The 16,698-nt window shown below is 37.1% G+C and overlaps 1 protein-coding gene and 1 pseudogene across 1 annotated transcript in view; one reads left to right on the top strand and one right to left on the bottom strand.

Moving 5' to 3' along the window:
* The first annotated feature begins 5,819 nt into the window (after positions 1–5,819).
* The window catches only part of LOC104709418 (uncharacterized), a 40,162-nt gene continuing 29,283 nt past the window's right edge, over positions 5,820–16,698 (top strand). Inside the window, exon 1 of the mRNA XM_087461067.1 lies at positions 5,820–6,105. Coding sequence (XP_087317193.1) covers positions 5,820–6,105 — 286 coding nt within the window. The remainder of the gene's footprint in view (positions 6,106–16,698) is intronic.
* Positions 11,071–11,936, bottom strand: LOC147939878 (uncharacterized; annotated as a pseudogene).

Genomic DNA, 16,698 nt, shown 5'->3' with positions numbered 1-16,698 from the left:
GGTGCAACTGAAGGGTGATAACTATAACGAGTGGGCTATGGAGATGTTGAATGCTTTACAAGCGAAGAGAAAGACGGGATTAATTGACGGGAGTCTGAAAAAGCCGTGTGAGGGACATGCGGATCTGGAGTCATGGTTGAGCGTGAACTCAATGATAGTTGGGTGGTTGAGGACGTCAATTGAGCTGCGTGTGAGATTGACGGTGACATTCATCAACGACGCTCACAAGTTGTGGGAAATCTGAAGGAGCGATTCTCCCTTGGGAACAAGGTGCGTGTGCATCAGTTGATGGCTAAGCTGGCGTCGTGTAAACAAGATGGGCAAGCGGTAATTGACTACTATGGTCGGCTTGCTAAGATGTGGGAAGAACTTCAAACATATCGACCTCTACCGGTGTGTACGTGTGGAGTAGCGGCAACATATGAAAAGGAGAGAGAAGAAGAACGAGTTCATCAATTTGTGATGGGGCTTGACGAGTCAAGGTTTGGGCATGTCGTGACTGCTATCATTGAAGCAGACGTGTTGCCGGATCTCGGAAAGGCATATAGCAAAGTTATCCAAGAAGATGATAGACTCAACTCTGCTAAAGCTCGTGAACAACAACATGAAGCAGTTGGGTTTGTAGCTCGTCGTGAAGAAGGCAGTGGTGATGCAGTGATTCTTGATACAGGAGCTTCACATCACATGACGGGAAATTTGTCCCTTCTTTCAAATCTCAAAGATACTTCACCCTATACGATTGGTTTTGCAGATGGGAGTACGACATCATCACGGTAAACGGGCGTGTTTTGTTTGTCGGATTGTATTAGTTTATACGATGTTTTATATGTGCAAGACTTGAATTGTTCTTTAGTCTCGGTGTCAAAGCTTTTGAGGGATTCTAATTGTTTTGCGTTTTTCACCGATGCGGTGTGTGTTTTACAGGACCGGTTTTCGAGGACGCTGATTGGAGCCGGGAAAGAACGTGATGGAGTTTATTACTTTTGCGAATGAAAAAACTGCTCGAGTAAACAAGACAGTTCGGAAGGTTGATGAACAGTTGTGGCATCAGCGGTTAGGTCATCCCTCGTTTTCGTTATTAGCTACTATGCCTTTGTTTTCTATTGTTTCTGTTTCTTCTAGTCCAAGTCGTGTGACACATGTTTTCGGGCTAAGCAAACTAGAGATTCTTTTTTGCAAAGTATGAATAAAACGAGCGAGTGTTTTTCTTTAATTCACGTTGATGTTTGGGGTCCGTATCGTGTTAAAGCTTCTAACGGTGCATCATATTTTTTGACAATTTTGGATGATTTTTCTCGTACTATGTGGACATTTTTGTTGTTAGAAAAATCAGAAGTTAAAAGTGTTCTTCAAAATTTTTGTGCTTATTCGGAAAAACAGTTTGGGAAGGCAGTTAAAGTGGTTAGAAGTGATAATGGGACAGAATTTCTCTGTTTGTCATCTTTCTTTAGGGAAAAAGGTATTGTTCATCAAACTACTTGTGTGGGAACCCCGCAGCAAAATGGTAGAGTTGAAAGAAAGCATCGTCATCTCTTAAATGTTGCAAGATCGTTGTTGTTTCAGGCCAATCTGCCTACAAAATTTTGGGGAGAAGCGGTATTGACTGCAGCACACGTTATTAATTTAACACCAACAAAGATTCTCCGTCACAAATGTCCTCATGAGGTGTTGTTTGGACAAGAGCCTTCGTATGATGAGCTGCGGGTATTCGGGTCTTTGTGCTATGCTCACAAACAGATACGGGACAAAGACAAGTTTGTCTCTCATAGTAGAAAGTGTGTGTTTGTTGGTTATCCATACAATAAGAAAGGATGGAACTTATACGACTTGGACACAAATGAGTTTTTTGTCTCCTGTGACATGATATTCAAGGAAACTGAATTTCCTTTCTCATCTCAGCCGGATTCCGAAGTTGCTAGCCATGTCGTACATAATTGTGATTTTGATTGGCTTCTTGATGTATCGGGGAATATTGAAAATAGGGGAAGTTTGTGGTTTCTTCTAGTGAGAAGATTTTACCAGCTAATGTTGTCCAAACAGAAGAAGAAAGGGACGTTAGTCCTGCTGTCCTTGATGGTGCAATACTAGAAGTTGGACCCGTTGTTTCGCCTAGAACATCAAACACTAGTGTTGTGAATGATACTGTTATTAGTGGGACTGTTGTGACTCCGCCCGAAGCTGAATTGGGACAAGGTAAGCGTATGAAGATCCCATCTGCTCGTTTGCAAGATTACGTGTTGTATAATGTTGTGGCAAGTACTCCATCCGATCACGTTCTTCCCGATCACTCCATCAGCAACTCTCTCGACATGGTCCAAGGTAATTCACTATATCCTCTCACTGATTTTATTATTGATGCCCAGTTTTCATCTTCGCATTAGGCGTTTCTTGCAGCCATGAGTGCGGCAGTGGAACCACGCAGTTTTAAAGAGGCTATCAAAGATAAGCGTTGGACGAATGCTATGGGTAAAGAGGTTGGAGCTCTTGAAGAAACAAACACATTTAGTGTCACTGATTTACCTCCCGGAAAGGTTGCTCTCGATACAATGTGGGTTTACAAAATCAAGTATCACTCTAATGGGAGTATCGAACGGTATAAGGCAAGGCTTGTGGTGTTGGGAAATCGACAAGTCGCTGATCAGGATTTCGCTGAATCTTTTGCACCGGTTGTCAAAATGACAACGGTTCACGCGTGGCAAATAATTGGGAAGTGCATCAAATGGATGTGCACAACGCTTTCCTTCATGGTGATCTTCGTGAAGAGGTGTATATCAAGCTTCCGCAAGGTTTTACATATTCAGCTCCAAATAAAGTACTTCGCTTACACAAATCTCTTTACGGTTTGCGACAAGCACCGCAATGTTGGTATGAAAAGCTATCTACGGCTCTCGCTAAGGCCGGTTTTGTTCAGTCCTATTCTGACTACTCTTTGTTTACTTACACACGTGGAAGTGTAGAGATTCAGGGTTTAGTTTACGTTGATGATCTCGTTATTTGTGGTAATGATGGTGAAGCTATTCGCAAGTTTAAGACATATCTCGGAGAGTGTTTTCGTATGAAAGATTTGGGAAAACTTAAATATTTTCTCGGCATTGAAATTGCCCGTAATGAAGAAGGTTTTATGTTGACACAAAGGAAATATGCTTTGGATATTGTCAGTGAAACAGGGTTGTTGGGTTCACGGCCTGCTGCTACACCGATGGAGCAAAACCATCACTTAGCTACGGATACTAGTCCTTACATTCCGGAGCCCGCATCGTATCGAAGACTCGTTGGTCGTCTCATTTATCTTGCCAACACTTGACCTGATCTTTCTTATTCTGTTCACATCTTGTCCCAATTTATGCAGAAGCCGCGGGAAAGGCACATGGATGCTGCATTACGTGTTGTCTCTTATCTTAAAGGAACAGCAGGGTAAGAAATTTTACTTAGTTCTCGTTCAGACTTGCAGCTCTCGGTTCATTGCGATGCCGATTGGGGGACATGTTCGCTGTCTCGTCGTTCTTTAACCGCCTATGTTGCTTTGTTTGGTGGGTCTCCTATCTCCTGTAAGACTAAGAAACAAAAGGTGGTGTCACAGTCGTCTTGTGAAGCTGAGTATCGAGCAATGTCTATTGCCACGCGTGAGGTAATGTGGTTACGGCAACTTTTTACAGATTTAGGTTTCCCACCAACCGGACCTTCTCGTCTCTTTTGTGATAGTAAGTCTGCTCTCTATATTGCTGCTAATCCCGTTTTTCATGAAAGAACGAAACATATTAAGATCGATTGTCATCGGGTACGTGATGCCATCAAAAGCGGAGTTCTTACAACTACTCATATTGGTAATAAGGAGCAGTTAGCTGATCTTTTGACTAAAGCGTTGGGAAAAGTTCAGTTCAGTAATTTAATGTCCAAGTTGGGCGTTTGTGATCTACACGCTCCATATTGAGGGAGAGTATTGGTCTGTGTTGTATAGTGGGCCTCGATAACGTACTGCATAAACCGCCTTATGTCTTTAATTGGTGGGCACTCCACGTTTAGGTTTCATCGAGTCATCGAGTCTTGTATATAAACACTGCAAGGCTTATGTTAATAACACACACAAAAACATTCATTCAATCTTTACATATCATCAGCAAAACAAATTTCATCGTCAATTCACTTAGAGTTAATTAAGGAAATACCATGAACAGTAGAAAAGTTTGTGAAAACTGCCACATTCACGGATTCTTTTCTACAATGCCACAATGGTTAATTAAAAAGACAAAACTAGTCTTTTATATTTATTTCCTTTTATTTTTATTTTTCTTTTCTTTTTTTTCTCATATTCCTTCTAATAAAAAGATATTATTTAAATAAAACAAAAATCTTCTCTCTTCTAAATTTTTCCTAAGCCCCTAACTGTCGCTTATCATCTTCTTCGATGGTTGGAGATTGGTGGTCTTCTCATCTTCTTCCTTTCATTCATCTCAATTCTTTTTTTTTCTCTTGGCGATGATGGATCTTTCCGGAATGGCAATTCTTACGTCGGTTCTGGTGGGATCTATGGTGTTCATAGTCAAATCCATGGCTTTCTCTTTGGTCATGAGGTTGAAATTTTTTGATCTGGTTTTGTGACTCACCAATCTGGTTTATTGGATATGTTCTCGTTGGATCTATTTTATTGTGTGTTATGGCTGTTGCGAGGTGGTTTAGAAGAGTTTTTCTCTTGGTTTTAAGGTTAGAACTGAATTATTTCACACCCTCTTATCGAAAATCTCGCTGAGAAAAAACACTGTTTTAACCGTGTTGATGGCATAGTCACAAAAAAACATGACAGATCTCAAATCTGAGTTGGAGTATTTTCCTCGTAATGGACCAAATTTTATTTTTATGGACAACTTTAATCGTCAATGGACAACTTTAATCATCAATAGACAATTTTAATTTTCGGTGGACAACTTTTATTCATGGATAATTTAAATTTCTAATGGACAACAATTTTGACTTATTTTCTCATCTTTTATTCAAACTTGACTTGCGAAGAGTTTTAATTTGTAGACAATTTTAATATTCAGTAGATAACAATTCGTATAAATCCATTTTCATCTCCAATTTTGTCCATGACCTAGCCAATCGTTGGTCCACTGATTCTCACACTTTGTTTTTTTGATGGACAAATATGTCTCCAATGTAAACTTGTCTACCGCTAAAGCATTTTATGTCATACCGCATTTAATGCTTCCTTCATTCCTTTCTTTTTAGTTATATAATGTTGTTATTGTTTAGAGTTAGTTTTGTAATTTTTACAAATGTCATAAAGATGAATTATGACATTTCTAGAAAAGAAAAGAAAATGTGGCATTGCTAAAAAGTTTTTTTTGAGAATGTGGCATTTTTGACAAAAATCCCATTCACTTATACAACAACTTTTTTTTTTTTTTCATAATTTTTGTCATTCACAATAACATATCATCAACAAAATTTTACTTTTTTTTTTTTTTTCCAATGGCTTCCTAGCATTTTTTCAATGATGGTTTCTCATCATTGGTATCTCAAAGAGTAAAAAAAATAACAATGAGAAAAGGTGAGTTCACTACTTCACTTGCTATCCTTTATCTTTCATCTCAGCAACCACAAAAAGATAAAAAAAAAAAATACAAACGTACTTATAACAAATTAAACAGTTCCAAATTATATATTCATTAACAAAAACACAGTTTTACACAAAGGAGTGCGTTAGTGAATAAATGTAATAAATAAAGTACATCTGTTTAAAGTTTAGCACTACTAAAAGAACCCAAACTCCGAAATATATATACTATTTAGGATTAAAGAACTGAGACATACCTCAAAAGATGACGATAATGAATCCCAAAACCTTAGTTATAAATCTCCTCCTCCTACTCTTGCTGCAAATTTCCAACTTCTCCACCACTGTCTTATCTCTGAGGGCATATCATAAGAAAGATTATAAAGAGGAGTATACGGTAAGACCAAACACTGTCACACATGTCGTCATCTCCAACGAACTGTATGATCTAAAGAAAGGAAACGCTGGCTTCGTATGCTCTCATGGTCCCAAGATTTGGCGGCAGAGCAAGCCAGGAGAACGGTACGCTATGATTCGGTTCAAGAACGACGGTAGAGAAAGGTACACGGTCACAAATTGCCATGTCCGGTCGAACCGCGGGTTTGTGAATTTTCATATCTTATTGCAACCGGACTACTCCGCTAATTGTTACCCTACTTATATCTGTAAGTACACAATTAGGAAAGATGGAGTTCATTACAAGCCTACGAATAAGTTATATCGATGGAGCCAGTTTCCACGCCGACGCATTTCCAAGGCTTAATTGAGAAAACATTGTGGGGAACTAACTTTTTTTTATCTTGTAACACATTATATCGAAACTATGTCGATCACAAAGTGATTTCTATATACAAGAAACATATGTATCATCGCCACTATATAAATCTATATATATATTGATTTAAGTAATGATAGGCTACATCAATATTAATGCACATACATATTTCATCAACGCAAATTAGTAAGATGCACTCGAGGATTTATTATCATAGGAGTAACACTATTTGAGCAAACTAAAAGAAAAAAGTACATCCCCGGCTTCATCATCAGCAGGATTCCGCGTTCGACAAATGTGAGGCAGATTGTCTAGCCCGTTCATCGCGTTCTTTAGATTCCGAAACTACTTTTGTAAACTTTTTCCCTCCGATTTGGGCAACCAACTTTGGAGTACTGTTTTAATTTAATGTTCGGTTGACCAAAAAAAAAAAATATAAGGAGATATATAATTTAATAATTTAAGTCGAAATCAAGATAAAAGGATTTTAAAAAATTAAAACAATGTAGTAGATATATAAATTTTCTACGAAAATAAAGCAAATTACCATACGAATAAAAAATTAAAGAACTACGACAGAAAAAAGAAAATCAACTTTTGGAAAGAAATTAGAAAATTGATCAACAATGGGAACACTGTTGTGAAAGTAGAGATACTCGAAGGATGTATTCTCTTGTATTATTAATGATTCAATCGAATAGTACATTATATAGTAAAGGATAAAGCCCTAAGTACAATGAGATTCCTAAACCGACTTAGAATAAGAGGTGGCCAATGGGCCTTATGGACTTATACATATGAATGGGCCGTTTATGGAGATCCACTTCAAGTGATTTACAACACTCCTCCTTGGATGACATAACCGTGCAAATGCTGAGAGATCACCGTAATACGCTTGGGGACGCTGCCTCATTAAAACCTTACCAGGAAAACCCATTGGGACAAAACCATGGTGAAGGAAAAAGAGTACAACACGTATTACTCCCCCTGTTCCAAGCATCAATAAAAGTCCTTATGTCTCCGCATCCCAATCTGGTGCGTGAATGTCGATGTCGGTAATGACTTGGTAAAGAGATCGGCTGAATTGTCGCATGATGGAACTTGTACCGCCTGAACTTCTCCGGCCTTTTGTAGTTCATGTGTGAAAAAGAACTTAGGCAATATGTGCTTTGTCCGATCTCCCTTAATGTACCCTTCCTTGAGCTGTGCGATGCAGGCGGTGTTGTCTTAATACAAGATAGTAGGTCCCTTGTCATCGGCCATGCCACAATCTGATCGGATGTGTTGTGTCATCAACCTTAACCAGACACACTCACGGCTGGTTTCATGCATGGCTAAAATCTCTGCATGATTAGATGATGTGGCCGCAATGGTCTGCTTCATCGAACGCCACAAAATTTTTGTACCATTGTGCGTAAACACATAGCCGGTTTGAGACCTTGCATTATGTGGATCGGATAGATAACCTGCATCAGCAAAACCAACTAAACCTATTTTGTTATAGTTAGTATAAAATAAACCCAAATCTAACGTTCCTTGTAGGTAACGCAACACATGTTTGATACCGTTCCAGTGCCTTTGGGTCGGACAAGAACTAAATCTTGCTAGGAGGTTCACGACAAAACAAATGTCTGGTCTAGTGTGGCTAGCCAAGAATATTAACGCTCCTATAGCACTGAGGTATGACACTTCCGGACCGAGAATTTCTTCATCGTCCTTCTTTGGACCAAATGGATCACTGTCCAAATTTAGGCTTCTCACAACCATTGGGCTAGGCAATGGGTGAGCTTGGTCCATATTAAATCTCTTGAGTACCTTTTCAGTATATGCCATTTGATGCACAAGGATTCCATCATTTATGTACTCAAGTTGCAATCCCAAACAAAACTTAGTTTTACCTAGGTCTTTCATTTCAAACTCTTTCTTGAGATATTCAACTGTTTGGGCGATTTCCCCAGAGGTTCCTAGGATATTCAAATCATCCACATATACTGCTATGATTACAAACCCTTTGTTTGCAAACTTCTTTATAAAAATACATGGACTGATGGGATCATTCTTATAGCTCTCTTTGGCTAGGTACTCACTTAATCTATTGTACCACATACGCACACTTTGTTTCAGTCTATAAAGGGATTTGTTTAGCCTTATGCAGTATTGTTCTCGAGAACCACTCTTATCTTTGAGCTCAATACCCTTTGGTAATCTCATATAAATCTCATTATCCAGTGGACCATATAAATATGTGGTCACTACATCCATTAGCCGCAAATCAAGTTTTTCTCTTATAGCCAGACTTATTAAAAATCTAAAGGTCGTTGCATCCATCACAGGGGAGTATGTCTCCTCATAATCTATTCCTGGTCTTTGAGAGAATCCTTGTGCTACAATCCGTGCCTTATATCTCATGATTTCATTATTCTCATTTCTCTTCCTTACAAAGACCCATTTGTGTCCAACTGGCTTTATATCGAATGGTGTCCTTAAGATCGGACCAAACACATTCCTTTTCTTTAATGAATTCAACTCCACGTCAATGGCTTCTTTCCATTTTAACCATTCAGAACTTTGAGTGCACTCTAATATGGACGTGGGTTCATGATCCTCATTTATTTTAAGTGCTACCTTATATGCAAATATTTCATCGATGTCGACATCTTTTCGGTTCCATTTAATTCAAGACATGATATAATTTATTGAGATCTCATTATTATCAATACCTTCAGGACCTTGAGGTTCAGCGTCCCAAACCTCATTCGGTTCCTTAGGGTCTGCCGCGGCCATGTTTATGGTTTCCTTAACCTCGGTTTTATTTGCACCTTTCTTAGATTTCCGAGGATTCTTATCTTTGGAACCTATTGGTCTAGCACGTTTCAAACGTGCCTTAGACTCTGTAGCAACTTGATTGCGTTCCTGTTGTACATCAATACGTACTGGTGCATTACAAGCTGGTATGTAAGATTTCATAACTCTCTTTGGGTCAGCAAAGGAATCTGGCAATTGATTAGCTAGCTTTTGTAAATGTATAATCTTTTGGACCTCTGCCTCACATGCTAGAGTCCGAGGATCTTGCCAATTTAAGGATGTTTGATTCCATGATATTTCTTTGACCAGCTTGTTTGTCTCTCCACATAACATAGGAAATTCGGATTCAGCAAACTGACAATCCGCGTATCTAGCCTTAAAAAAATCACCCGTAGTTGGCTCTAGATACTTAATAATGGTGGGAGAATCATATCCAACATATATTCCCACCCTCCTTTGAGGTCCCATCTTAGTTCTTTGTGGTGGAGCAATAGGTACATAAACGGCACACCCGAATGTTTTTAGATGGGATATGTCTGGCTCATGACCCGTTAATAATTGGGATGGCGAATATATATGCTTACTAGATGGCCTGATGCGTATAAGCTCTGCTGCATGTAATATTGCGTGTCCCCAAGCCGACACAGGAAGCTTCGATCTCATGAGTAATGGTCGAGCAATTAATTGAATACGTTTAATAAAGGATTCAGCTAATCTATTTTGTGTATGTACATGTGCCACAAGATGTTCTACACTTACCCCCATGGACATACAATATTCATTAAACGCTTGGGATGTAAATTCACCAGCATTGTCTAGACGTATAGTCTTAAGTGGAAAATCTGGAAAGTGGGCTCACAGACGTATGATCTGGGAAAGCAATCTAGCAAACGCAAGGTTTCTAGTTGATAATAAGCAAACATGCGACCATCTGGTCGATGCATCAATAAGGACCATAAAATATCTAAAAGTCCCATAAGGTGGGTGTATTGGTTCACATATATCTCCTTGTATCCTTTCCAGAAAGTTTAAAGTCTCTTTAGTTTTACTGGTGATGGCCTTATAATGAGATTCTTAGGAATAACTCTTCTCTCTTTTAGAGTTTGCCCATTTGAATTTAATATCAGCTTACACATCATGTTAGAACCCGGATGGCCAAGCCGGCCATGCCATAAAGTGAATTGTTCATTGAACATCTTGTTCATTGCCATATTAGCCTCTATCATATTAATCTTAGCATGGTAAAGACCAGTGGATAATGCGGGTATAGTCTCTAAGACTTTCTTATGGCCTTGGGTGATTTCAGTAATATATAGGAACTCTTGGTTTCCTTCACCCTTAGTTTCAACATGTAAACCATTCAAAGGAATGTCTTTGAAACTCAATAAACTCCTCTTTGTGCTGGGTGAATATAAGGCATCACTTATTTCAAGATGTGTGCCATTAGGTAAAAGTATATGGGCATGGCCGTAGCCCTCAATTAAACTTGCTATACCCGCTATTGTGCTAATATTGGCATTTTTCAAAATGAGATTAACAAAATATCTCTTATCCTTCAAAAGTGTGTGGCTTGATATCCACCACAAGTATGTTCTTGTCCTCAGCCATTTCTATAATGGACAAGAATTTTATGTTTTAAACATAAAGTAATAAAATAAATAATTTTATATTGAAGAAAATAAAATAATTGAATTTAAACCAAAATAATAATTCAATAAAATCATAATCCAATAAATTCAAAGCATAATACATGGAAATTAAATCAAGACAACATTTAAATTTAATTATCCTCTCTTAGACCATCCCAAATCTCATAATCCAATTGGTCATCATTCTCATGGTCGAAATCTACTTCACCATCGAGGTGAACCAAGTTAGCTTCTGTATTCTTTTTCAAACTTTCTTGATAGAGATCAATAAGGTGCTTAGGTATTCTTCATGTCTTTACCCAATGATTATCCATACCACATCTATGGCAAATGTATTTGGTCTTATGTTGCGGTTTGAAAATTCCGCGGCCTCTACTTCGACCACGACCGAAGTCTGATCGGTTCCCACGGCCATGACCATCATAGTTGTTTCATTGGTAATTTCCATGACCACTAAATCCTCTTCCACCACGTCCACGGTCGTGATACTTGCCTCTATGGACGTAGTTAGACTCTTTAATCTCTTTAGGCTCTTTTTTGGTCATATCAACCTTATGGGCTTCTGGTAATGGGGCAGAACCAGGAGGTCTCATTGCACTGTTCATCAACAATAACTCATTGTTTTGCTCAGCAAGTAGCAAACAAGAGATGAGGCTTGCATATGTCTTAAAACCTTTTCACGATACTGTTGCTGAAGCAGTATGTTATTTGTGTGAAAGGTTGAAAATGTCTTCTCTAGCAAGTCCTCCTCAGTAACCTCCTTACCACATAATTTCAATATCGAGACTATCTTAAATAGCTCTGAAGTATACTCATCCACGGATTTAAAATCCTGGATCCTTAGGTTTTTCCAATCGAATTGAGCCTTTGGTAGGAGCACCGTCTTTTGGTGTCCATATCTTTTTTTCAACTCTGTCCAAAGGTCAAGAGGATTCTCAATGGTAAGGTACTGATTTTTGAGACTCTCATTAAGGTCATAGCGTATGAGGAGAATCGCCTTGTATCTTTCCTTTTCGGTGGTATCATTACCATCCTCGATACATTCACATAGGTCCTTTGATTTCAGCATAATCTTAGTGTCCAATGCCCATTGTAAATAGTTGTCTCCAGAGACATTAAGGGCAGCAAATTGGAGATTGTTGATCTTTGCCATCTATAAAATAGAAAATAAGCACCCGATTATTATCATGCGGTATTTGAGACCGAACCATGCAATTGTCTTAGTCTTAGGCCATGCGGTATTTGAGACCGAACTATGCCATTGTTTTAGTCTTAGGCCATGCGGTATTTGAGACCAAAACATGTCGTGTCTTATACATAATTTCGTGGTAAATTCTATGCATGAAAACAACCTTAGATAAATTTATGATCTAGTATGAACAGGAAAATATGCACATAATTTCAAGTTTTAGAAATTTTCTTTTTCTCTAGATAAGATTTCCTCTTTCTTTAAATAGGATAATGACACGAATTTTAGGGAGATAGATTTTCTCTAGAATTCCGATTTTAAAGTTTGATTTTAGGGTTTTGATTTTAAACAAACAATCAATAATAATCGGATTAAAACATAGAACAAACAATTTAATATTTTTCTCTATGAGTTTCGATTTTAGGTTTCTAGTTTTAAGGTTTTCATGCAATCGATTTTCAAGCAGGCAATCAATAACAACCGGATTTTAAGTATGGCACAATCAGTTTAATTGCAAACAATCTAAGCAATCCTAAACCTTATAGCAATCAAATTTTAAAGTTTTTAGGGTTTCAAAACTTAGGGTTTTGTTTGTTGATTGTTTACTTGTAGATTTTAGGGTTCTTATAGAATTAAGGACCAGATTCGATTCATATGTTCTGATAAGGTTTGATTGTTTACCTTAACACCTTTTGGGGTTGACTGGAATTGATTCGGGAGCTAAAGACCTCGGATATACCTTGAGTTTGATCACGAACCTCGGACTAGTTACGAACAAAACTTGATCACGAACAGAAGCAAACCACGAACGCGGATTGATCACGAACAGGAATCAATCGCCAAGCTTGAACGAATAAGAACTTATGTGCAGCGGCGGTTTTAGGGTTTTAGGAATAGGGGATTTTTTTCAGTGGAGCTTAGAGCAAACTCGTGCTGATAATGTGTTGTGAAAGTAGAGATACTCGAAGGATATATTCTCTTGTATTATTTGTGATTCAATCGAATAGCACATTATATAGTAAAGGATAAAGCCCTAAGTACAATGGGATTCCTAAACCGACTTAGAATAAGTGAAGGTGGCCAATGGGCCTTATGGACTTAGACATATGAATGGGCCGGTTATGGAGATCCACTCCAAGTGATTTACAACAAATACATGATTTATAGAGTACGAGGATTTTAACCCATGGTATACCACAAATTTATATATATATATATATATATATTAACTTTTTATGGTTTTTAGCTTAATTTATAATTTTAATTTTTAGTTTTTTTTAGATTTAACCCAAGTGACATAATTTCTATTTTATTTGATTACCAAAATTACAAATATATTTTTTGTTAGTGTAGAAGATAAAATTGGTTTCACTTTCTTAATTATTAATTATAGTATTTTGAATTCAAAATTTTAATTTAAATTTGTAATAGATTTTATAAAGTACTAGGTTTTGAACCCACGCGTAGCGTGAGTTTATTTAATATATTTTGGTGAATATTATATATGATTGATGATAGTTATGAAATATTATCTTATAAAAACCTTTAAATTACTATTAAGACAAATTTTTTATTTCAAGCACACAATTTTAAAAAATATAAAATAGATAATGTTATACTTAAACGTTATACTCTTTTAAAAATTCAAATCTGATAAAAAATCATGAATTTATAATTAAACGTTTTACTATTTTTTTTTCTCTTCTTCGTCAGCTTCCTCACATTCTTCCACTGAATAATCATTTAAAATCTCTTTTTTTAGACTGTCACACAACTTGTTAACCAATCAAACTTCACGACCAAAATCATTGCCACTTTTCTCGTTAAATTTGTGCAATTCATGAAAACCAACATAGTCATCACATGCACTCAATTATTGATACTTTCACCGTATACTTACTCGGTTTTAGATTCACACGTATTGAAGTTTCTCAAATCAAATTCTTTAATACTACAAAATTGTAAATTCTCAAACCAAAATCTTTAATACTACAAAATTATAAATTACTTGGAAAGAAAGTAATATGAACAAATGTATAGCTAATAAAACATGTGTGCTTGTCGTCAAATCTAGGTTTTGCGACGTCAATCCTTTTTTTTTAGACCCAGAAATACTGAAAGAATATCAACTCATCTATAAAGTCATACACAAAACATGTATTAACGCTCATAAGATATAAAAAAGCACAAATGGGGATAAATAAGATATTTTCAAGATATTTGAAAATTGAATATAAATATTTAATAATACTTAAACTTTTAAATTTTTAATAGAGTTTAAATATTTATAACACTTTAAACTTTAGATGTAGTTTAAATATTTATAATATATATTTTTTTTAGAGTTAAATATTAATGATACTTAAAAATTTTATAATATTTTAAACTATCTATGGAAGTATTTTTAGTATTTTTAAATATTCTAATAGAAACTAAAATAAACAATCTTAAACTACTATAACATAATAAAATTAAAATATTGTAAAAAATAATAATAAACAACTATTGATCTTAAATATTCTTAACTAAAAAAAAAAGTAAATTCAAAAGACAATGTAAAATTTTATTTTAAATCATCAAGGAGTTTGATATCTTGTACTTTTGTGTGTTTTTAGAGCTTGATTCTCTCTTGTCATTTAGGTTCTTTAGGTTGTATTTTGCATCAAGTTGTTGCCCTCAGGTACTGGAATGGAGATGTGCAAGAAAGTGAAGGATTTAGAGAGCTTTGGAGCAAAATGAGGATGAAGAAGGTGAATCAAGTTTTTGAGTCACAAAAGAATCAAGAAAAATGGTGAAAGAGTAAAAAGAGAAGGAAGAGAAGACACATCAAGCATTTGCATCGACATAAGCTCCCTAATGTGGATTGTCCTGAAGACACCAATTTATCCTCAAATACATCAAGCATTTGCATCGACATAAGCTCCCTGATGTGGATTATCCTGAAGACACCCATTTATCCATAAATACATCAAGCATTTGCATCGACTTTGCTATCCAAATGAGAGATGATTTCCTCCATGTTTCTTGACCGGATCCGACACGGTTTGTGACACCCCGGTTTCAGAGATTTGCGGAGAGATTTAAAAAGAATTGATTTGGCCACCTATGTCACCAAATTGCACTTATCTTTTCAGTCAAGGGTCCTGAGAGAACTCCACAGTTAAGCATGCTTATGCTGGAGTAGTCTCAGGACGGGTGACCTTCCGGGAAGTGACTGTTGGAACTGTGCGAGTGAGGACAAAACACAGAGAAATATCATGTGGTGATTTGTAGGGACGGTAACAAGTCTTTAAAACCTCCCGGACGTAGCAAACCGGTCGTCGGATAGAGATGGGTTCACGGCCTAGTGAGAGGACGTGAAGCCCATTTAGGAAGGTGGGCCCATGGACTGGGATTGGACATGGGGCCTACTAAGAGGTGGTGGTCTGGGGCGTTACAAGTGGTATCAGAGCCGAACCCAGACGAGTGAGGAGTCGAGTGGGCTTACACCGTCGAGGGTGACAGTCTTGGTGCGCAACGAGGACGTTGTGATCTGTTAGTGGGGGTGAATTGTGACACCCCGGTTTCAGAGACTTGCGGAGAAGTTTAAAAAGAATTGATTTGGCTACCTATGTCACCAAAGTGCACTTATCTTTTTGGTCAAAGGTCCTGAGAGAACTCCACAGTTAAGCATGCTTATGCTGGAGTAGTCTCAGGATGGGTGACCTTCCGAGAAGTGACTGTCGGAACTGCGCGAGTGAGGACAAAACACAGGGAAAGATCATGTGGTGATATATATAAGGACGATAACAAGTCTTTAAAACCTCCTGGACGTAGCAAACCGGCCATCGGATAGAGATGGGCTCACGGGCCTAGTGAGAGGACGTGAGGCTCATTTAGGAAGGTGGGCCCATGGACTGGGATTGGACATGGGGCCCACTAAGAGGTGGCGGTCGGGGCGTTACACAGTTTGTCTCGGGTCAACCTGATTTGTTTTTAACTTTCTATATAAGTACACTAAACCTATTCTAGAGATATCTATCTTTTGTTGATGTAACTCTTAGGGTTCTTAAGCTTCTCTTAAGGTTTTATCTAAGCTTGTTTGATCTTTTTTTACTTTTAAGTACTTAATAGAAATATTTTTCTTTTAATCTCTATTCTACAATGTCTAACTATGATTTCAAAAATATCAAACCTCTACCTTTGTGTGATCATAACCATATGAGTAGATATTTTAGAACTTTGGGCTTGGTAGATTAGGGAGATAGATGATTGATCTTTGAGGTTTAATTTTTTATTTGTATGCTTCTTTTTTTTTGTTTAGTGATTAGAATGCTAGATAGCCATGATCAAGCTTGAATCTAGACATTAGGAGTTTCATGCCCGAAAGGTGTTTGATGAAATTTCCGAATCAAACTTCTCAAAAGTTTTACATTCCTAGCCAATGGAAATTGATCATTAGGGTATTTAGTGGTATTTAAACTTGATTATAATGCATGCTCATCTTGTGATTGCCTTTGGAAATTGTTGATGATTGCTTGATTTGCATAGAGTCTTTATCATGGGAATGAATTGATTTACTTAAGAGTTCTAAGCCTAAGGATTGTTATTAATAGCATAAGAAGATAGTGTTCTAACGCTTTATGCTATGATAAATAAACGTGAAATTATAGATAGCGTTTGTTTATAAGTAGACGCTATAAATGCATCGGTCAAACTTAAAAATTTTGACGCAGAAAGTTTTTGG

This window comes from Camelina sativa, chromosome 8 (assembly GCF_030686135.1).
Source record: "Camelina sativa cultivar CO46 ecotype springtype chromosome 8, ASM3068613v1".
Classification (NCBI taxonomy): domain Eukaryota; kingdom Viridiplantae; phylum Streptophyta; class Magnoliopsida; order Brassicales; family Brassicaceae; genus Camelina; species Camelina sativa.
This window is presented reverse-complemented; position numbering and strand designations above follow the sequence as displayed.